The sequence below is a fragment of the Gallus gallus genome, chromosome 4 (genome assembly GCF_016699485.2).
Source record: "Gallus gallus isolate bGalGal1 chromosome 4, bGalGal1.mat.broiler.GRCg7b, whole genome shotgun sequence".
Lineage (NCBI taxonomy): Eukaryota > Metazoa > Chordata > Aves > Galliformes > Phasianidae > Gallus > Gallus gallus.
Genome location: NC_052535.1, coordinates 88,092,892 through 88,115,395, shown reverse-complemented (window position 1 = coordinate 88,115,395; position 22,504 = coordinate 88,092,892). Strand labels below are relative to the sequence as shown.

General features: G+C 50.9%; 1 protein-coding gene across 6 annotated transcripts; it reads right to left on the bottom strand.

Annotated features, from left to right (window-relative positions):
- Nucleotides 1-7: 7 nt before the first annotated feature.
- Nucleotides 8-22,115, bottom strand: RNF24 (ring finger protein 24). 6 transcript variants are annotated; one of them, XM_046941156.1, is made up of 7 exons: nt 22,084-22,115; nt 18,632-20,506; nt 8,583-8,732; nt 4,378-4,420; nt 2,601-2,642; nt 2,089-2,168; nt 8-1,302 (listed from the first exon to the last, which is right to left on the bottom strand). In XM_046941156.1, the coding sequence occupies exons 2-7, from the start codon at nt 18,649-18,651 to the stop codon at nt 1,164-1,166; spliced, it is 474 nt and encodes a 157-aa protein (XP_046797112.1). In that variant the 5' UTR covers nt 18,652-20,506; nt 22,084-22,115; the 3' UTR covers nt 8-1,163. The 6 variants fall into 6 exon arrangements, with proteins under 6 accessions (XP_046797112.1, XP_015141519.1, XP_046797113.1 ...); XM_015286033.4 differs by lacking the exon at nt 18,632-20,506 and adding an exon at nt 13,028-13,132; XM_046941157.1 differs by lacking the exons at nt 18,632-20,506; nt 22,084-22,115 and adding exons at nt 13,028-13,132; nt 17,853-18,313.
- Nucleotides 22,116-22,504: the final 389 nt, after the last annotated feature.

Below are 22,504 nucleotides of genomic sequence, written 5' to 3'. Positions count from 1 at the left end.
CCCCGCATCCAAAACCTGCCTTTATTTACATTTCAAGTCAAATCACATGCAAACCACTTCTCTCCTCCTTTGCTTTGCTTTTTTTTTTTTTTTCCTTAAGAATAGTGTGATTAGCAAAAAAAGACGCATTAGAATCTTGAAATAGCAATTAAATATACAAAAATAGAGCTTACAAAAAAAAAAGCCCCAAAACAACAAAAAAAATACTCCCTCCCCCCCCCCAAAAAAAAAGGAAAACAGCAAACGTTTTTAAAAAAATATTCTGCTGCAGAATTTGTAGTGTACAAACATGTCTATGAGGCTCCACGCTCCATAAACAGTCTTGGGAGTTGTGGGGTATGTACAGGAGGGACCCCCTCAGAGCCCACCCAGCCCCGCTGTGGGGTAACACTGGAACCCCCTCCCATAAAGAACTGCGTGGTTGAGGGGGGAATGATGCCTGGAAAGGGGCTGAATTTGCCCCATGGGATGAAGGGAGAGGAAGGGGTGGTGCAGCCCACAGCAGCTTTGGCACTCAGGGAGGGTTGGGTGGGGACTTTGGGTGGTGCTGAGCCATCCGTGCTTGGATACCCAAAGGGCCAGGCTCAACGTGAACCCAAAGGGTAGGGTTTGCCCCCACCATGCTGTGATACTGAGGTGGTTGCACCGATGGGAGATGCTCTTACCCATGGCAGGGATGAAGGAAGCCCTGAGGTAGCCCATGGCACCGAGCAGGGTGGGGGGGGAGCCACCCCAAAAAGCACCCAGCTCCAAGCCCTGGGCAGCCCTTTGGGAGAAGAAACTGCAATCCTCAGTAGAGATCGCAACCAGGGGTGAAAATTCCCCCCTTGGATGGCACTGACCCCACAGCACTGCGCGGGGCGGACACCGGCTCTCCTGGGTGATGCTCAGAGGGAGTTGAGTGCATTCAGGCACCGCTCGGCCGCTCCATCCCAAGGCATCATGCTGAGGCTTCCCAACAGTCACTGAGCTCCACGTTCCCAGCGAGGAAAACCCCATTCCAAGGCCAAGCACCCTTTTGGGGCATGGGGATGCTCCTTCCCTAAAGTGCTCTCAGCTCTCCATCCTCCTGTCCCCAGCTTGGCTCCTTGCTGGTGCCGTAGTGCTTTGGTCGTCTCCGGGTACCCCCCAGCAGCCCCGGGGCAGTCCGTGCTGGCACAGAGCTATACAATGTTCTCTGCTCCGGGGAGGGGGCCCTGGGGGGGGCCGGGGTCCTGCTTGCTGTGCAGCTGTGCCAGCTGCAGCACCGGCATGTTGCAGAGCGGGCACACCTTGCGCACCTCCAGCCATTTGATGAGGCACCTGGGGGTGAGAAAGCACAGACATGAGGGTTTGGGGGCTATAAGGACCCCTAATCAGCACCCACAGTCCCTTCTGGCACAGCCACGTGCCAGGTGTGGTCCATTTCCACCCCTCCCTGCAGCACTGCTAATGGTGCGTTCTTAATTCATCATTTAAGTACCTTTACATGTAAAATATATACATAAATATGTAATGTATAACAACTATATGACATAAATCAAGAGTATAATTGCTTATAATAACATATAACCTACTTGAGCAGGAGGGCTGGACTGGATGATGTCCAGAAGTCCACTCCAACCCCTGTGGTTCTGTGGTCATTTATATATTTGCTATATATTTGATGGTTTTTGAGGTCTTTCCCAGCCTAAACGATCCTACAACTCAATGAATTATAAATCACAGCATGGCCTGGGTTGAAAAGGACCACAATGATCATCTCGTTTCAACCCCCCCCTGTTGTGTCCAGGGTCTCCAACCACCAGACCAGGCTGCCCAGAGCCACATCCAACCTTATAAAATACAAAGAAATAAATATATAGAAACCAGCTCACTGCTTTTGTTGCTCCAAGGTATCCAATAATGGGATTTTCCATCTGGAGCACTGCTGGGCTGCCCAGTTCCAGGCAGACAGGGGACTGCTGGGAGAGCCCAGCAGGAGGCCATAGATACAATGGGGACCCAGAGCATCTCCCTTATGAGGCTGAGAGGGGATCTCAGCAATGGGGGGGATCTCCTGAGGTCCCTTCTAACCCTCCCGCTCTGTGATGCTGTAACTGCACTCACTTTCTGTGGAAGGCATGTTTGCATGGGCAGATCCCCAACTCGTCCTTGGGCTTGAACTCCTCCAAGCAAACGGCGCAGATCTGAAAGCAAATCGCACACAGTCAGTGGTTCTGCAAGCCAAAAAGACACAGACTGGCAAAACCGAGGCAACGCTCCCCAAAAAAACTCTGTCTCATCCCACTGCTTTTGGTCATGCAAAGAAGAAAAGGGCCCTTTGCCTCGTGGGTTGGCTTGGCAGTGTGACAGAGCACGGCTTAGCACAGCTCCGTGCAGCCCCGGCGTTGTGAGCCTCGGGGTGGTAAATCCTGCAGCTCCAGAGGTCATTAAACAGCGATAAAAAGAAGTTTAAAGCCCAATTTGGGCTTAATCTGCCCTCTAATTGTTGGGGCAACTTCCCAGAGACCAAAGCTTCATTTGCAGAGCAAAATCCCATCGATTTACTCTATGGTTGTGCAATGAGAATCATGGAAGTTCTGGGTTACCCCAGGAAGCAAACCCACCCATGGACTCACCTCATGTAGGTTCAACTCCTTCACCTTCTCCTTGAGTATTACCTGCAAGGGAGAGAAGGGGTCAGGATGCTGCTTTTAACACGCATTTCCAGCATCTCAGATCTCCACAAATCACATTCTGCGACCCATTTCTATTACATTTTCCCTTCCCACTGCACTGATGGTAATGAAAATTCTCTGCTTTCCAGTCCCAGCCTCTCCCCAGCTGTGTGCAGTGCAAAGCTCCATACACAGATTTGGGTATGGGGTGAGGTCTTCCAGGGCACAACACACAGCAGAAAGAGCGTAGAAGTAACCTACATTCTAAAAACACACCAAAAAATGACTTATCCTGGATATTATCAGCAATGATTGCCATTGTAAATACACAACCGTGAGCACTCTGGTGCTGTAACAGCTGTAGCGATCCCATTTAACATCCCAGAGGAGCCAGAAACCACCTACAGACAGTCCTCAACCCGGTGCATGGACAGGATGAGCACAAAAATGACCAAAAAAGCACAGAAGAAACAAACAAAATGATCAGAGGACACAACCCAGGAGATCTTCTCCTGCACTCAGACCTCCTGAGCTTGCACAGGGGGAATGAGCTGTGGTGTACAGCTTCACTTCCACCCCTTCCCCAGGGCTGTGCTCCAGGAACAACCACACGTCCTTATGTTATATAGAACACCATATCAGCCCAATCCCACGTCAGTAGGTTTCCTGCTGGAATGATGGAGGCAGAAAAATGACACAAACCCTGGGGAAAACAGGATGCATCAGTGGGAACCTGTGTTTATTTTCACCGCTGCGTGGGAGGCTGCAGACAAGAGCTGGGGCTGTGCTGCCAGGAGAGCTGTGGCTGCTCCGACCTCCAGCTGCGATGCTGTCATCATTCACAAAAGCCACAAAAGGTCTGGAAAGCCCTGAAGTCTCCAGGGGGCTCTGAGGTGGGAGACGTCCCCACTGCATGGGGATCTGCCTTCAGCCACGCTCCTGGGACTTAACTCTTATTTTAGGCTGTTTTAAAATAGACGTTATTTCTATTATTTGGTTTTCCTGCTGAGCCCTCCTGTTGGCCCTGGACTCACCCTGGGTAGCACCAGAGTGATGGCACCAAGACCTGCCCCCAAAGGGCCAACACCTGCAGGCAACCACAGGCAGCTCAGGATGCTTGTGGGATGCTCAGCTGGCAGGAAAACCCCAAATCAGAGCATCAACAGCATGGTGGGTGGGGAGTGAGGAGCATGGGGATGTGGTTCAGTGCTGGCACTCAGCAGGTGGGTTGGGATTGGTGACCCTGAGGATCTCTTTCAAACCAGATGAGTTGGTTCCTTTAAGAGCTTCTCCTCCAAGAAAGAGAACCTCCCAATGGGATTGAAGGCACAACCTAAAGGTGTTAACACCGATGAACTTACAGCCTTTATGTGGACTTGATTCTCAGCCAGTCTAGAAGGGAAAGAAAAGAAGGGAGAAGGGAGAAGAAGGAGGAAGAAGGGAGAAAAAAGAAGGGAGAAGAAGGGAAGAGAAGAAGAGAGAAGAAGGAGAAGGAGAAAGAAGAAGGGAGAAGGAGATGGTGGAAGGGGAAGGGAGAAGAAGGGAGGAGAAGAAGGAGAAGGGAAAAGAAGGGAAGAAGAAGAAGGAGGGAAAAGAAGGGAAGAAGAAGGAGAAGGAAGAAGGAGAGAGGAGGAGAAGAAAGGGGGAGAAGGGAGGAGAAGAAGGAGAAGGGAGAAGAGAGAAAGGAGAGGAAGGAGAAGGGAGAAGGGAGAAGGAAGAGGACTGTTCATCACCTCACCTGTTTGTAGGCGTAAAGCTCTTTGTGTGCTTGATGTCTAAGCCTGGAATTAAAACAGAGAGAAAAGTGAAAATGAGGATCACCACAACAACCCAACACCCCATTCCATTTCCCTCCCTTCTCTATTGAATCATTTCTTTGGAGCCCCAGTTTGGAGCTCAGCCACCTTCTCTGAAGATGCTGCTCAGAGATAGGGTGACCCAAAAGCCAAGGGTGAATCCCACTGCAGGAAGGATGGGGCAGCAAGAGGGATGGAACCAGCCCCATCCACGGAGAGCCCTGAGGCTGGGAAACTGCTTATGGAAGGCAGATAGGAAAAAGATTTGCTGCTGGAAACAGCCTACAAGAGGGAAAAGCAGCTCAGTGCTGCCAGATGAGCCACGGGTGCTACGTGGGAAGGTTTGCATGGGACAGCTTTGCTTAAAAACCTCCTGAGAACAGCGTGAGCACAGCCAAGGTGTGCGGAGCAGGGAGAGCTCTGAGGGAGGCATCCACACGCTGAGGCTGCTCCTCCAAAGTGTGTGGCTTTGGCTGGGCTCAGAGAGAGGATCCCGGGCCAGATGGGTCCAATCCCACCCCACACAACTGCTGTAATGTGAGCCCAGGTCATGGTGAGCGTCTGCCCTGTGCCAGGAGCTGTGACCCCATAGGAATTCCAGCCACTGCTGTTACCCACACATCTGCCCCAAGTGCATGGCAACAGATCAAACTGCAGAGGAAATCATAGAGTCGTAGAATCATTTGAGTTGGAAGAGATCTTTAAAGGCCATCTGGTCCCACTCCCTGCAATGAACAGGGACACCCACAGCTCCATCAGTGCTCAGAGCCCCGTCCTGCCTGACCTGAGTGTCCCCAGAGATGGGGCACCAACCACCTCTCTGGGCAACCTGTGCCAGCTCCCCACCGCCCTCACTGCAATCCTTAAATCCAGTCTAAATCTCCCTTCTTTCAGTTTGAAACCATTTCCTCAACTCCTATCACAACAGACCCTGCTAAAGAGTCTGTTCCCTTCATAGAATCATGAAGGCTGGAAAAGAGCTCTAAAATCCTCAAGCCCAAGCCCAACCCATCCCCACCATGTCCCCAAGTGCCACATCTCCCCAGTTCTGGAACACCTCCAGGGATGTTGACCTCACCACCTCCTTGGGCAGCTGTGCCAATGCCTCACCACTCTTAGGGAGAAAAAAGAAGACTTGTGTTCCAGACCCTCTCACAGCTCCATTGCCCTTCTCTGGACACACTCCAGGACCTCATTGTCCTTGTAGAGAGGGACCCAACACTGAACACAGCGCTTAAGGTGCAGCCTCACCAGCACTCGGTCTTGTCGAAGCCCATCCAGTTGACCTCAGCCCACCGAACCCAGCCTATACCTTCTTGCAGCCTTATCCTCTGAAAGCAGCAGCAGAGAGCAGACACAGCCAGCTCTGGTAAAGTTTCATTTCCTTTTCCCTATTTCTTGTCTGAAGGCGGCTGCAAGGGGGGGGGGGAGGGACACATGCTGTGCAGCAGAGCTCTGCAGCAATCCTCCTTTCCTTTCTTTTGGCTGGAGCTCACACCCAGTCCCATTAAATCCCTACAATCTCCAATCCCACGAGCTCTGCTCACTGTTAGCCCGGCTCTTGCAGATGTGCGGGTCGCACACCAGAAGGGAGAGGATGCACTGTGTGCACTCAGTGCTCTGCTTCTCTGCGAGGATGTGGCGTGACCCACTATTAAATCAACACCTCACCTTTTGTAGCCTCCAGCTGTGACCCCGTGTTAAAGCCATGCAGAAGGGGTCAGGAATGTGTGCAGTAATCCAGGAGGCTTTAGCAGCTGGTTCGGGGGGGGAGAAATCCAGCATGAGTTCAATATCTTGCTTTGTATATCCAATCCTCCTATGGAATCCTGTAGAGCTCTGGGTATTTGCTTGCTATGCAGCCAGGCTTCAGCAGTGCTCCGCCATTCACCATCACAGCAGCAGAGCACTGAGGTTGACCCATCTGGAAGCAATCACTCGGGGTGCTCTGTGCACAATCCTTACCCCCTGCCCACCTACAAGCTGACCCTCAAGCTTTAAACCTCACCCAAGCTGCGATCTGGGAGCTCAGCTCTGTGGCAAATCCAAAGGAGGTGGTGCAGGGGTACAGCAGCACAGCCCAAATCCAGGGCACGGGGCTGCTTTGGGTATGCAGGGTCCTCGTTTGGCACCGGACTGCCAACCCCAGAGCTGGTGCTGCTGCTTTGACTCACCGACTCGCAACAGTTAAGGGCTATAAAGGGATCATGAAGTGATCTAATCCAGCCTCCTGTCTATCACGGGTCGTTAAACAGCACTTCGTTAGTCCTGGGAGTGGGAGCCAAGACGCCTCTTCCAGAAGGGCACTCTGTCTTCGTTTAAAGACAGCAAGAGACAGAGAACTCACCACTTCCCTCGCTGGCTTCTCCCTGCGGTTACTCACCTTCTCTCTTACAACACGCCTTCAACTTCTACATTTAAACATTTGCTGGCTTGATCTCCCAGACATTACTGCTTGTTGTTTCTTCTTTGGGGCAGAACACACCCAACAAGACCCAGTGCCCAGGAAAACACTCTAAAAGCCCAAACACCATAGTTCTGCAAGGAAGCCATACAGATTCCGCTCTACCTGGGGAAAACACAGCCTCAATTCCCAATCTTCCCCCACCTGCCTTCCATTTTCCCTCCAGCAAAAGGAGCTTCACCTCTCAATTAGTGGCCTCACTCCCTCCCCTGCGGCCTGTAAAATAATTAAAGCACGCCCCAAGTTGGAACAACCATCTCCCTTCCTGCTCCCTGTCGCTCAGGTCAACAAATCACCCCTGCATCATTAATCTCCAAACGGCTCTGTTGAATGAGCAATTTGTGTACAGTAACGAACAGAGCAGGTATTAAACATTTCTTAAGTGCACGGTACATAAGTTATTCATTAAAGAGGGAGACGTGTTGAAACGCTAAGCAGAAAGCAGGAGCCATAAAACACAGCTTTTGAGTCTTTTGGAGAAGGCCACCTAGGCAACCACGCTTCATGCCCATTTAAGAGCTCCCATAAATATTCATCTGCTGTTGTTACAGTGGATAACGTGACTGCCTGTGGAACTGCTCACCCTGAGATGCAACGGATGGCGCTGCTCTGGGTCTGAACGCTGGGATGCAGAGTGCTGAGCACATCCTTTGCTTAGAATGGGAAATAAAAACTATCCTATGGGTCACATCAAGCTGTCAGCACACAAGAGGATGAAGCTCTTTGCAGAAAGGTGATGCTGTCACTTCCTGACCAATGCATCCATTTCTCCCAGCCTGGGTGAGCACTTCCATAGAATTACAGTATCACGGTTGGGAAAGAGCTCCAAGATCCCCAAGTCCAACCCCAACCCATCCCCACCGTGCCCACTGTCTCTGAGTGCCACATCTCTATGGTTCCTGAACACATTCACAGATGGTGACTCCACCATCGCCCTGGACAGCCCATTCCGCTGTCTGACCACTCCTTTGGAGAGAAAACAGAATCATAGAATGGCCAGGGTTGAAAAGGACCACAGTGATCATCTGGTTTCAACCCCCTTGCTATTGGGTTGCCAATCGCTAGACCAGGCTGCCCAGAGCCACATCCAGCCTGGACTTGACTGCCTCCACAACCTCCTTGGGCAACCTGCTCCAGTGCATCACCACCCTCTGAGTAAAAAACTTCCTCCTAATATCCAACCTAAACCTCCCCAGTCTCAGTTTAAAACCACTCCCCCATGTCCTATCACTATCCACCCTCATAAACAGCTGTTCCCCTTCCTGTTTATACGCTCCCTTCAAGTACTGGAAGGCCACAATGAGGTCTCCCTGGAGCCTTTTCTTCTCCAAGATAAACAAGCCCAGTTCCCTCAACCTTTCCTCACAGGAGAGGTGCTCCAGCCCTCTGATCATCAAAGTGTTTCTTAACATCCAACCTGAACCTCTCCTGCTGCAACTTCAGTCCATCACCTCTCATCCTACTTCTGCACCCAGACTGAAGCCTACCACACACATTTCCCGAGGGCTGCAAGAGCAGCCCAAGTCCAAAGGCTGGAACTCAAAGATCTTTAAGGTCCCTTCCAACCTAAGTCATTCTGATTCAATGCTGGATAACAGGAACAATTCATGCACAGAGCACTTTGTGGGATGCCCTCACCCGAAGGAGGTCACCTCCTGCAGACAGCCAGGGCAGCTCTCTTACCTGATCAAGTAGCAACAGAACAGTAAACTGAGGATGAAGACGAAGATGGCCGTGCCAAAAACCACGATATATATGTTGAGAGGCAGGTTCTGGAACCCGATGTTCGGCATCCTGAAACTGTAATGCTGGAAATCTGAGCTCATGGGTAGGCTGCGAGGAAAGGGAGAAAAGAGAAGGACGTGAGGCTCTGTCTGCAGGGTCAGCAGCATGGGAGGCCCTTGGGAAAGTTCTCCTTCCCCTCCCCTCTGGCAGTTTCCAAGGTCAATCCCTCACTTTGCAGAAATTCCCCTGCAGAGTATGCACACCAAGTGCCCTCCAGCATCAGCATAAACCCCATCCCTGTTCCTGTAGGGTGATGGGTTGGAGGCACATTCAGCTCACCCCAAATGTCCCTTTATCGATCAAGTTCATTCTGAAGCTAGGTGGAAGAGCAGCCCAATGACTTTGCCTTGCTGTCAAATCTTGAGCAAGGAGCCATTCACCCTTGAATAACCATAATCATCTCCGGCCAGGCACAAAGTTCCCCACCCGCAGCTTCAAGGAAGAAATCACAAACCCTATCTGGTTTTCCTTTCATCAGTTACTGCCCACGGGAGGTGGGCAGTGCCAGCTTCACAACACACAGGGAAACCACCTGCAGCCTATTTTGCAGATTAAATGCCCTGAGGAACAACAAAATTCCCCAAAAGCAGGGAGTTTTCAGCTGTGTGGGGACTGAACAGCTCCAGGTTTTGGGGAGGAAGTGAGAATGGGGCAAAAGCACAGGATCTGTGTAAGGATATCCTGGGGAATGAGAGCTGAAAAGCACCAGATATGAGCTGCAGGTTGCTGGAGTCATCATAGAATCACAGAATGGCCTGGGTTGGAAAGGACCATAATGATCATCTGGTTTCAATACCCCTGCCATGGGCAGGGTTGCTAACCACCAGACCAGGCTGCCCAGAGCCACATCCAGCCTGGATGGATGACGTGGATTCATCATAGAATCAGACGAGTTGGAAGGGACCTCTAAAGGTCATGTAGTCCAACTCACCTGCAGTGAACAGGGACTCCCAGAAGGAACGAATTCAGCATTCAGAATAAAGGGGGACTCTCAGAAATTACCCATACCATTGAGTGCTGCTGGCACAGCTTCGCAGCAAAGCAGCACCTACGTATACAGAGTTTAACCCCAACTCAACTCAACTCAACCCAACCAAGGTCCTACAAAGGTCCCTACAACAGGAAGACAAGCAGCTGAAGATGGTGCAACTGGGACACTGCACTTAGCCCTATCCATAAAACATCTCAGCACTGAGCCAGGCACTCAAACCAAGCAGAGATCTCTAAGAAACAGTACAACCAACCAGCACAGGACTGATTCTTTTCCTTTTAAACTCCTTGTAATGCCCTTCCTAATCAGACTGAGGGCTATTGGTGATGCTGATGGTGAATTGAGAACCAAGCTGTGGTATTTGGGCCCTTGCATTTAGGGCAGCGAATCTCATCTAGACCCCAAACTTCCATGGCTTTGCCCAGCTGCTCCAAATAGAACAGAAATAGAACCATAAAATCACAGAATCATTGAGGTTGGAAAAGGGCTCTAAGATTCCCAAGTCCAACCCCAACCCACCCACACCATGACCACTGACCATGTCTCTCAGTGCCACATCTCCATGGTTCTGGAATACCTCCAGGGTGACTCCACCACTTCTCTGGGCAGCAGTGCCACTGCATCACCACTCCAAGAAGAAATTTGTCCTAATAACCAACTTGAACCTTCCCTGGCACAATGTGAGGCCAACACCTCTCATCACTGTTACCTGGGAGAAGAGGCCAACCCCACCTTACCACAACCTCCTTTCAGGGACTTGCACAGAGCTGTAAGATCTCCCCTGAGCCTCCTCCTCTCCAGACTGACCCATCTCAGTTCCCTTGGCCGTCCCCCATGAGACTTGAGATCCAGACCCTTCACACCTCTGTTACCCTTCTCTGGACAAGCTCCAGGGCCTCAAATCATCACAGCTGGCCCAAAGCCACAGGAAAACAAGTGAGACCTTCAAAGATCTCTACAATGAGAGCTCCATCCTTCTAGTGTTATCAGTACTTTGCCCCAAAAGGATGTCCCCAAAGTGGCCACCATCTCCCACAGGGGCTCATTCTCCTTTGGACAGTCCCTAGGGGCACATGGAACACGCAACAGCTTCATCCTCTACATTGGTCCTGCAACATTACTACGAAAAATACTGAGGTTAGAGGCTAAAAAATCCTGCACAGGGATCCAGGAAACTGCTAACTTTAAAAGGACTGAAACTGGATGATTTTAAGGAGCCAAGCTTCTGGTTTTCGTTTTTTTCTTGGGGGAGTGGTAGGGGAGGAACTGTATTTTAATCTGCTTCAGCTTTACAAGAACGCAGCCAAAAGAAATAAAAAGTGCCACAGGGAAGGATGGCCACCAAAGCCTTCATGCTGTGTTCTCCCAACCCAGGGCCCCCACACCCATGTTGGGGCACAACAGGACCTGGAAAATGCCCCAGGGCTGGATCAGCCCCACTTTGGTGGGTAGGAAGATGCTGGATGCTCCTGGCCTGAAATATTGACCTGCACATGCATAAACCCAGGGAAAAGAGTGCAAGAACCCCAAAGCAGAGATGCCCTATGAGAGACCCAAGGGTGGGCTGGACAAAAATAATCACAGAATCATAGAAACGGTTTGGTTGGAAAAGACCACGGAGATCATCAAGGCCAACCATCAACCCATCAAAACCATAAAACTACATAATGCCAACACAATGGCCAGGATGAAACCAAAGGAGGGAAAATCAGATTTTCCCATGAAGATGTTTGTTGAAAGACGTGATGGCTTACAAAATTAAAGGCATTTCAGCATCCTTGTGATAGGAATGAGACTTCCCTATGGGGAGGGATCCTGTCTGGAGCAGGAATTTCCCAAATTCCCAGCAGGAGATGCTGGTTTGTACACGTTAATTAAAACCCCAGTGATGGTTAATGCCAGGTGAACAAGCAGGGAAGTCAGGAAATGAAGCTCCAGCAGCATTCACTTTGCTCTGATTACAAGCCAGGCAGTTAAAGGCAAACCCAAATAAGCCACGCAGCCAAATTAATCCCTATTATAATAACAGCAAGCACTTAATGCGCTGAATAAGCACAGCCAGCCTCTTACATGCAGCTTTCATCAGGAGATCTCAAAGCGATGAGCAAGGCTGGCAATTACCTTCCTGCACTGAGGAACTGCAGCAAGCGGAGACCAGACCTGCACTGAGCTGCTGGGCTCGACAGGGGGATGCACTTTTTTTTAATTATTATTAATTTGTACCACTGCATAAATGGGCCATGAGAGCACTGAGCATTATATGAAGTTTAGCCGAGGTGGAGAGCTGGTTTTGGGGTCAATAGCACATCTGGTTGGCTGTGGGTAACAGGCACATCTCCTGTTCCAATTGTGTTATGCAAACCCACACAGTGTTTCATGCAGGTTGATCCAAAAGCTCGGCTGTTAACTCGGGTGGAAGTTAAAATGAATGCAAAACAACAAAATTCCCGAGGTCGGTGTCAGCTGTGGAGCAGGGTGTTCTTCCATGCGATAAATCCACAACATAAATGTTATTCATTGTGTGTGCCTAGTGGGATGACTTCCAGACTTTCCCCTTTCTGGGCACTTTGACACCAGCAGAGAGAGAGCGACGTGCAGCCAGCAGGCTGGAGGGAAGCTCTCATCCACAGCATAGCCCTGGCTGGAACAAGATGATCTTTGAGGTCCCCGAGAATCATTAAGGCTGGAAAAGACCATCTAGTCCAACCACCAACCCAGCACCACCATGCCCACTACAACACATCACAGAGTCATTAAGGTTGGAAAAGAGCTCTAAGATCCCCAAGCCCAAGCCCAACCCATCCCACAATGCCCATAACCACGTCCCTCAGTGCCACATCCCCATGCTCTTGAATACCTCCAGGGACGGTGACTTTATCACTCTCTGTGCAGCTATGCCAGTGCCTGACCACTCTTTCGGAGAAGCTTTTCCTACTACCCAACCTGAAACAGCAGTAACGCTTGCCCAGGAGGATGCTGGCCAATGTGGGACTGCAGCTGGGTCACCAACACCATAAAACTTCTTCTCAGATGGAACAAAAGCTGCTCATTTTCCCCATTTTGGCTGCATGCTGGTCGTTGGTGCATGCACAAGCAAGAAATCCAACTGGACTCCCAGCAGGAGCCGTTCCGGACCTTTGATCCCCGTTCCCCTCCCTTCAAGAGAGAATTTGATGCTTTTTGAACAGGAATCAAAATTCCCTGGCTTTGCTCCTCGGTTAGACGATGCTGAGCGCTGAGATTTAACCCTCTCAGTGTAGAGACGCAGTGAAGTGATCAGCAAGCAAAAAGGACTAAAAGCCTTCAAACGAATAATAAATAGAAGGAAAAAAAAAAAACAAGGCAGTCTCACCAGCAGCGCTGTGCTATTTGGTGAGTTTCTGGGATGCTTCTCAGTTGGTTGAGCAGCCACCGTGACCTTCAAAGCGCACCTTTAGATGGGGGAAGGTTTTCAGTGCTGTTGGTGTAGAAAGATGCAGAAAATAGGTCAGCAGAAGCTCCCATCGCTGAGGTTACATCAGCCCCACGCTGTTGCTGAGGCAGACTTTGCAAATTCCAGGAAAAAAATACAAACGGTCAAAGAAATAATAATAACAAAACTAAACAAAACCAAACACTTTTGCTTTTTTATCCAGGCTAACCCAGCGTGTGCTGCTCGGACTGCCCTTGGATGACGGCAGCAGGAAGGAGGAAAGCAGCCAGCTATTGGGCTGCTCTGGCATTGTTTTGCTGGAATTTCCAGGCAATGCAGTGAGTTTTGGTAAAGCCACAGGAAATTCGTCAAGTGGCCACAGGATCTGTGTGTCCGGAGCAGTGCCTTCGGGAAACTGACGCTGGATGCTGTGTGCACACAGATTATCCAAATACGGTTCAATCGCAGCTCAGTGATGAGGTAATGCTTGAGGAATTTTCTCCCTTTGGCTCTGTGGATTTTTTTTTCCCCGTTTACCTGGCACGTGGTTCTGTCCCAGATGCAATGTCACGACCTGATGAGCTCAAGATGCGATGGGAAAGGATGTGCTGTGCCTCCTCCTGGCAGCATCCCTCGTGGTGCTCATTCTGGAACCATGCCTCATCCTGTGTGCAGGTGCTAAGTTCCTGATTTACTGGGTTTTCCCCAGTTCATGGGCTTCTTGGAAGCTCTGCCAGCCCAAACCCAGCGTTGAAACACACAGATAGTGGAACTAGATGATCGTTGAGGTCCTCTCCAACCCAAGCCATTCAAGGAGGTTGAGACTTGATGATCACTGAGGTTCCTTCCAACCCAAGCCATTCTATGATTCTATGAATTGTAAATTACATCTGGATGGCGAGAGCTGATGGATGCAGACAACAGATGCTCCAAAGATATCCTAACTAGCAAAACAATCTAGCTTTGATTGAGCCAACCTCACCATGCTAAACAAAAGCAAATCACTTTCTGCAAAGCAAAAAAGCAACCAGCTTTCTCCATTCTTTAACACTGACAAGCAGATGGATGCCATAACCTCCTGAAATCCTTTCACCCCTGCATCCCAAGTTCCTTTAACAGAAAAAAAAAAAAGCCTTTATGTTACTGCCTGCTGCTCCCTTCAAGCCCAGAGCCTGGATTTTGGCCCTCAAGAGTGCTGTCAGTGGGATCCATTCTCTTAATTTTCACCAAAAATATAAGAAGCATAAGAAGAACAGGCAGCTTGATGTGAAAAGCTGGACACCAAACCCAAATCACCAACAAGCCCTAAGGAACAGCAACCCCAAAAGCCTCGATATTTCTGTGAAGGCTGGATGTTAAGATGCTGACAGCACCAAAAACCCTTTGGGAAAACCCAAACAACCCAAACCTCAGCCTCCTGGGAATATATACCGTCACCACATCACCATCATACAGTATTTTTCCTATTATCTGCAGAAAAAAAGGAGTTGTGCAGTTGGCCTGCCCTTCCTCTGGTTTAACAAAATTACTGAGATCTAGGCAAATACATCTTTCACCGCTCTGCTAATGGATTCTGCAAAGCATTTGGGGTCACTGAAAATCCCTGTGTACTGTCCTCCTGTTCTGCATACTTCCTCTCTGAGAGTGGCCAGGCGCTAGAATGGGCTGCCCAAGGAGGTGGTGGAGTCACCGAATCTGGAAACGTTCAAGAAACATTAGATGTTGCACTATGGGACGCGGTTTAGTGGGGAATATTGGAGATAGGTGTATGGTTGGACTGGTTGGTCTCAGGGGTCTTTTCCAACCTTGGTGATTCTATGATTCTAAGACTGTAGTGGGATGGAGTACACCAACAGACCACAGGTGTTGGTAGCTGGGGGGTCACAGACAAGTTTCTTGAGCATCATCTACCCAAACTCGCCATTTCACCCAAAGAAATTGCTTCTTACATGGTTTCCTCCTCAATTTAACCCTCGATTAGTACACACAAAAGTTAAAGCCCTGCTGTTGACACAGAACTTGTTAAAAAAAAAAAAAAAAAAAAGACAAAACCACCACAAAGACTTGAGAGAACGCTGCTTAGAGTTTGGGTTGGTTTTAGAATCATTCAAGTTGAAAAAGAGCTCTAAGATCCCCAAGTCCAATCCCAACCCATCCCACCATGCCCAGTGACCATGTCCCCAAGTGCCACATCTCCATGATTCTCTTACCTCAAGGGACGTTAACCTCACCACTCCCTGGGCAGCTGTGCCAGTGCCTGACCACTCCTCCTACAAAGAAATTTTTCCTAACATCTATCCTGACCCTCCCCAGGCACAACTTCAGGCCGTTATCTCTTGTTTTGCAGTAGGTTGAACAAAGCCTGCTGACTATTTTCCACCCGCTCCAAGGCTGCCAAGACAAGGACAGCAGTGAGGCTCCCCGCCATGCAACACAGTCGTCGGAGCTCCGTGCATTCCTGGACTCTGAATCAACTCCTAGAAGGCATAATATACCACTGATGCTAACGAGCTGCCTTAGTGACGAGTTCAGGGCTGCATCAAGTGTCTTCTTAAAGGTCAGGGGAGCACATGATGCCCGGGAGCCCATGCTTACGCTTTTACTACGAGTTAAAGATAATTTGAGTTAGTCTAAGTATTAAATTGCAGTCTTGCATGGCCAGCACATCCTTTAAAACCAAATGGCGAGGCCCCAGATCTTCCCAACGCCACTCTTCACGTTACTATGGCTCTCTCAGCCCACTCTCCACCTTCCCCAACTTAGCAAAAATGTAAAGTTGCATTTGCAAAATGCTCATTTTTGGGAAAAAAAAAAAAAAAAAAGCCCACAGTGAGATGATGAGGATGAGGTTACACAGCCATGCCATTGGCATTCTGCGGGAGAAGCTCTTTCTCCACGCTGCGGGGCTGCCACATTAAGTCACATTTGAATTCACAGGATGAAGGCTGCTGAAATGTCACTGCGGTGGCTCCTGGCACAGTTCAATGAGAGCACCATGGCCTCGTTAGGGCAGTGGAAGCGATGAGTTTGCCTTTGTAGGGATTTAAAAGCTCTGGGCGGCAGCCAGGCATTCCCAGATCACAGCTGCCGTGGGTTGAGGAAGGAGCTACGTGAGGAAACCCTGCAAACGTAGGCAGTGCAACAGGGTTGGAGCAAACCCTCCATCGTGCATCATGAAAGCTGCTGTAGATTGCACCCTGACGAAGGCAAAGGTTGTAATTAGTGCAGGACGCAGAGTTTCTCCATCCCATCCTTCACTCGTGACGTAGCCATGTTCTCCATGGGTCCTGAACTCTTTGTGATAACCAACAGAGGATCAGCCTTGGGAAACACTACTCCCAAGAAGTTTTGCCAATTTCCTTCAAGGAAACCCTCCAGGCCAGCTCAGTGCCTACCTGCACAAGGGCTGCAAACCATCCACAGTTGGGTGACTTAATGCAGTGCGATGCTGATGTGCTGAAAAAGCCCTGATACTGCACAGAAATCCACGGCGATCAAGGGCGAGGATTAAAGATATACTTTTCTATGCTTTGGTTTGTGAAAAATCGCATAATTTGGTTCAGCTTTTTAAAGTGCAAAGCCCCCCATCTCTCTTAGTAGCGGTACGGCAATGACCCAATGCTGCACAGAAAGGAAGGGGAAAAAAATAAAGAAAAAATGGCTCAAGCTAATCCTCCAATTTTATAAGACACTAATCCGCTGATCTCATTGAGAAGGATTAGAATTACCCCCTCGCCGGTGGATTTAAGAAGTTTCCAACCAGATGTCAACAAAAGCAGAGCACAGTCCGTGCTGAAAGCCCTTCGGATGAGGGGAAGGGGCATCGCAGTGTGTCCGTGGGGCTGGATCCCATCTGGGGGATGCTGTACCAGTGTCCCATCTGCTTTGGGATGGACTTCTGAGGTGCTGCATAAACCCAGCCTCTTCTGTTCTTTGAGGTCTGAGCTTGGGGCTGATCTCACTGGAAATTACGGAATCACAGAACTGTAGGGGTTGGAAGGGACCTCCTGGGATCATCCAGTCCAACCCCACTGGTAAGGCAAGATCCCTGCAGCATTACTCAAAAGAAGAAAGCTACCCCATTCCATCCAGTTTCAGCCCAGACCACCCTCTCTTCTATGCCAGCTGCTGGGCGTGCACTGGTGCAGATCAGGGGCTGGCTTTTGTTCCACTCTATGTGTACACGCTCAGCTGAGCTCACAAAAGGGAAACAAAAGAAAAACTAAAAACGCAGCTGCCTTCATAACCAATCCACCAGGAAATCGCCCCAGGGGAAGCCCAGCCCAGCTGAGGGCTTTCTGCAGAACAATGGCAAAAGCGCATCTTTAAAGGCAGGCAGAAATATTTGCTCGTTTGCAAAACGGCTCTGAGCAGAGAGGAGCTGAATGCGATCCCGACCTGGCGCCCGGATATTGTTTCAAGCAGGAGGAGCCATTCCAGTGACAGGATGCACTGAATGGTTGGATATTCAGTGGTTGCATTTTCAGGTTGGATATAAGCAAACATTTCTTCTCCAAAAGAGTGGCAATGCATTGGAACAGGCTGTCCTGGCGGTGGAGTCACCGTCCCTGGAGGTGCTCAAGAGCAGTGGAGATGTGGCACTGAGGGCCATGGTCAGTGGGCATGGTGGGGTGGGCAGGGTTGGACTTGGGGACTTTAGTAATCATTTCCAACCTTAACGACTCTGTGATTAATGCACCAACCAGGATGAACTAGAGCTCCCCAAACCCCATCAGATGGGATATTTGCATTCCCACCCTCTTACCTTTTGCCTTCCATCCTGCCAGATAGGTCAAAATCCACCTCCCTGTTCTGCTCCAGCCCCAGAGCTGTTCGTTGCTGGTTTTTTATTTTTTTTTCCCCCAAAAATGCTCTTCCTAGCCAGGGAGCTGCGAAACACACTGCTATTTCCAAGCAGCCAGTGTTGGGAAATGGCTAAAATAAACACGGGGTTGCTCTCCTGGCCGACAGCTTTCAGTTTCTCTCTCGCTGCTTGGGAACTGGCGTGGTTTCCTGCCGGGTGCTTTGTGAGTTAAAAGCAGCCCGATCCCTGCAGCCTGATCCTCCACGGTAATAAAAACCAGACGAAGTTGGGCTTGGCTGCTTCCCACATTAGCAGAGCAGAAGGAGAGAGCAGGGAAACAAATGAGCCCTTTGCTCCGGTCTCGTCCTGCTCGCAAAAGCAGTGATGCAGGGAGCACGAAAGCTGCAAAACAAACCATGTGTGCTCCTCGTGCTTTGACAGCGAACTTTAAGCCGGATGAGCAAGGTGTCAGCTGCAGCACTGAGACATCCAAGGCCACTTCATGAATCATTCAGGCCGGAAAAGAGCACAAAGATCCCTGTGCCCAGCCCCAACCCATCCCACCATGCCCCCTGACTGTGTTCCTCAGTGCCACATCCCCATGGTTCTGGAACAACTCCAGGGACGGTGACCCCACTACACCCTGAGCAGCCTGTTCCAATGCATTACCACTCTTCTGGAAAACAAGTTTTTTTCTAGCATCCAACCTGACCCTCCCCAGCACAACTTGAGGTCATTACCTCTCGCTCTCTGGGTGCATCCAGGCTTGGGGCACAGTGAAGTCTGGGTACGTTCACTGGTATCACAACCCTGTTTTGATCCATCCTCATGAAGCACTCAGGTTCAGCCACTTGCACATATCAGTGCATTAATGAGAGCTTAAGGACACGCAAGCCTGGGTTACTTGCAGGCACGATGGAGAGGAAAAAGCAGCTCTGAGCAGCAGAACAACACAGCTCCAGTCCCACTGAGCACCTGGGTACCACACATCCCTGGATGCGGAGAAGATGCTCAGCACTCCATCTTTTCAGGTTAAAAAATGAATTTTTAGCACGGCTGTCAGGCACAACAATCGGCAACAACTATACACCAGTACTGCTGCTTTCTGTCATAGAATCACAGAATGGTTTGAGTTGGAAGGGACCCTTAGAGGCCATCTGGTCCCACTCCCCTGCAACAAACAGGGACACCCACAGTTCCATCAGCTGCTCAGAGCCCATCCTCGCTGAGTTTTCCCAGCATCATCTCCAGCCTTGAGTTTCCCAACCCAAAGTACTCCAGGTCGGTCCCCAGGCAAAGTCTGAGCCACGGCCCAGAGATGTTGGAAGCAAAGGAAGGTTATCGCATGTCAACAAATGATGACTTCTCAATGAGCCATTGCAGGAAATAAAAATAAACAGAATCCTCGTGCTCTGAAACACCCGAATGCAATGGGAATTCCCCAAACCCCGCCCTCTGTGCTCTGACGTGTGCTTTTCTTGGGAACCACAGAGCAGCCACGTGCAAAAGCCTTGCGTTGAGGTCACGTCCAGCAGCATCGATGTTGGAATGGATGCAGGATGTCCACTGGGTGCAGCAATGGAATGGGGCCATGTGGATCCTTGAGGGAGCAGGCGAGGGGCTGGGTTGGAGAGGAGGTTGCATTGCTGCAGCGATGCTTTCTGCTGTCCCATTGCAGATGTTCTTTGAGCAGCTCCACTGAGGCCCTGCAGTGCAGGGAGCGGGATGGGCCGTGCAGTGCATCCTCTCTACTACAGCTGCTGTGGGGTTGGCTTGGACTTGCTGATTTCAAAGGTCTTATCCAACCTAAACGATTCCATGAGGCGGTGCAGAGAGGGGGGTCCACAAACACAGAAGCCTCCAGGGTGGCTGGGAACTTCAGTCCGTTGTTGCTGGATGGGTTTAAGGTCCCTTCCAACCCAACCCATTAGGTGATATGGAGATGCATCAGGCACACACCATGGTGATGTCAGCACTGCCCTCCCTTTCTTTCCCCCCCTCTAAATACACCAATTACTGCATTTTGAGTTCCTTCCACTTTGCCCCCAAGCACTCCATTTGCTGGGAGTGATACCCTTCCTCCCTGAGTTATCTGAGGCCAAAAGTTTGTTGTCTTTCCAGGCTCCAGGCCAAATTTGTTCAATTTTTGCTACAGATGGCATTGCACTCCGGAGGCATCAGCTGGAGCCTTTGTGAGCACAGCAACAGAGCCCATCGCCCCACTAACCCAGCACTGCTCGAGGCTGCTCTGTTTATACCCATCATAAGAAAATAAAAGCACTGCTATGAACTCAGGCTACAGTTTCACTATTAAACCAAACGTGTGAATGGGGGGGGGGGGGGAAGGGAGGGGGGAAAGGTTAGAAAAGCATCAGGAAAAGTATTAGGAGAAATTTTAGTGGGCACAGTGGTGATGGGTCAACAGTTAGACTTGGTGATCTTAGAGGTCTCCTCCAACCTTAATCATGGGATAGTGGGCATGGTGGCGATGGGTCAGCGGTTGGACTCTATGATCTCAGTGGTCTTTTCCAACCTTAATGATTCTATGATTCTAATAGAGATTTCAATACTGAATCCGACATTGAAGAAGTACTAAAAACTTGCATTTTGCTGTCCTGCAAAAAAAAAGCCCACAAATGAGCCTCGGTCCCACCACAAGCACACCATGCAAACCTTACATTATTTCACCCCTCATCCCAGAAAATGCCTGGAAGCCAGAGTACACCTCCTGCAAGATTTATTGGGTGAAATAAAGGGGGGGACGAGGAGAGGCAAGCAGCTCTATCCGCGTCCCTGCTCGCGTGCTGCTGAACACGTTGTGCAGGCAGGAAGCTCCAGATCAAAGGCAGGGAGTGTGCCAGAACTGTATGTAATGCACAGCTCCTGCCAAAGGTGGGGGGGGGGGGGGGGGAGGAATGGGAAAAAAAAGAACAACAAACCCCATATGCACAATGGGGAATGGCACACGGGGTCCGGCTGTGCTTTGTTAGGGGCACACATGGGCATCATGGGGATAGCAAAACCCCCCTATGCACAGTGCAAAGGGAACAGGAGATGCGTTCCTCCCCAAACAAAGAGGAGCAGAAGTGCAAATAATAACAACAATAATGATAATAAAATAAAACAACCCCCCCTACACACAAAAAAAAGCCACCCCAAGAGGTGCATTTTTCCCCTGCAGCTCTCCTATGGGACCCGTGTCCAGCTGGTGCCAAAAGCAGCAAACTCAGTACGTGCCTGCATGGCAGGAACGCCCGCCCCGCTGATTCCATCCCTAAACCTCCTTTCTTTCTTATTTTTTCCCCTTATCTGGGCTTTTTTAGCCCAAGTAGCCCAAAGCACATTGCTGTGGCACATCGCCCTCGGGGCTTTGGTGGTGGGGACCCCCTTTTTGGGGTGCAAGGGTGGGGAACTGTCTCCTGTCCCTTTGTGCCACACTTTGAGGGCAGCAGGGTGCGTGCCATGCCTAATTCCACCCTTAATGCAGGACAAGGGTGTCCCCAGTGGGCATGGGGTGGGGGTGTCCATGCTGCCTTCAAGTGGGGGAGCTTCATAGGGGTGCTGTCACCTCATAGGGGACAGCACTTGGGGGGCGTGCAGGAGGGGAACGCACAAAGGAGGGAGGGCAGCAGCAGCCCTATAAGGCAGCACAGAGGGATGAGGTTTTGCACCACTGGGGTTCTGGAGGGGACTGCCCTATAGGACAGTGTACAGGGAGGGGGTCCTGCGCTAAAGAGGTGCTGGAGGGGGCCCCTGCCCCATAGAGGATTGCTCAGAGAGAGGGTCCTGCCCTACAGGAGTGCTGGAAGCGGCCGCCCCACAGGGGACAGCAATAGAGAGGGGGCTGCCCTATAGAGCACTGCATAGGGAGGGGGTCCTGCCCCATAGGGGACTGCATGGGGAGGGTGCCCTGAGCTACAGGGCTGCTGGAGGGGGAGCCCGGCCCCATAGGGGTGCAGGAGGGCAGCGCCCTGCCCCATAGGGGTGCTGGAAGGAGGTCTCTGCCCCACAGAGCAGCGCAAGGGGACGAGAGATCCCTACCCTATTGGGGGGGGGGAGAGGGAAAGGGGGAGGCCGTGCCCCATAGAGAAACACAAGGAAAAGCGAAGCACAGGAGAGGGCTCCGCGCCCCGTGAGGTGCCCCCACAGCCCAACAGTCGCAGCCCTCAGCCCCATCCCGGCCCGCACTCACCGCCTCGCCCCGAGCCCGGCCGCCGCTCTGCCGCTGGCGGGGAGGGACCCGGATGGAGCCCCGCCCCCGCCTCACCCCGCCTTCCCGCCTCACCCCGCCTTCCCGCCCGCCTGTGGGCACGGCCAGCGCGCTTCGAGGTGCGCATGCGCGGCGCGGCCCGCTGTGGTACGGAGTGACGTCATAAGGGGAGGGAAAGGGGGGGGGCGGGGAGGGGCAGTGGGGGCCGTTGGGGACAATGGGGGCGTTATTGGGATCTTGGGGGAACGGAGGGGATGTTGGGGCCGTGATGCGGATGTGGGGACAATGGGGACATAATTGGAGCACTGGAGGCAACGGGGACGTGGGAATGTAGGAGACGGGGGGTGTCAATGGAGGCAGTGAGGGCATGGAGAGGTTTATAGGGACATTGGGGGTGTAAAGG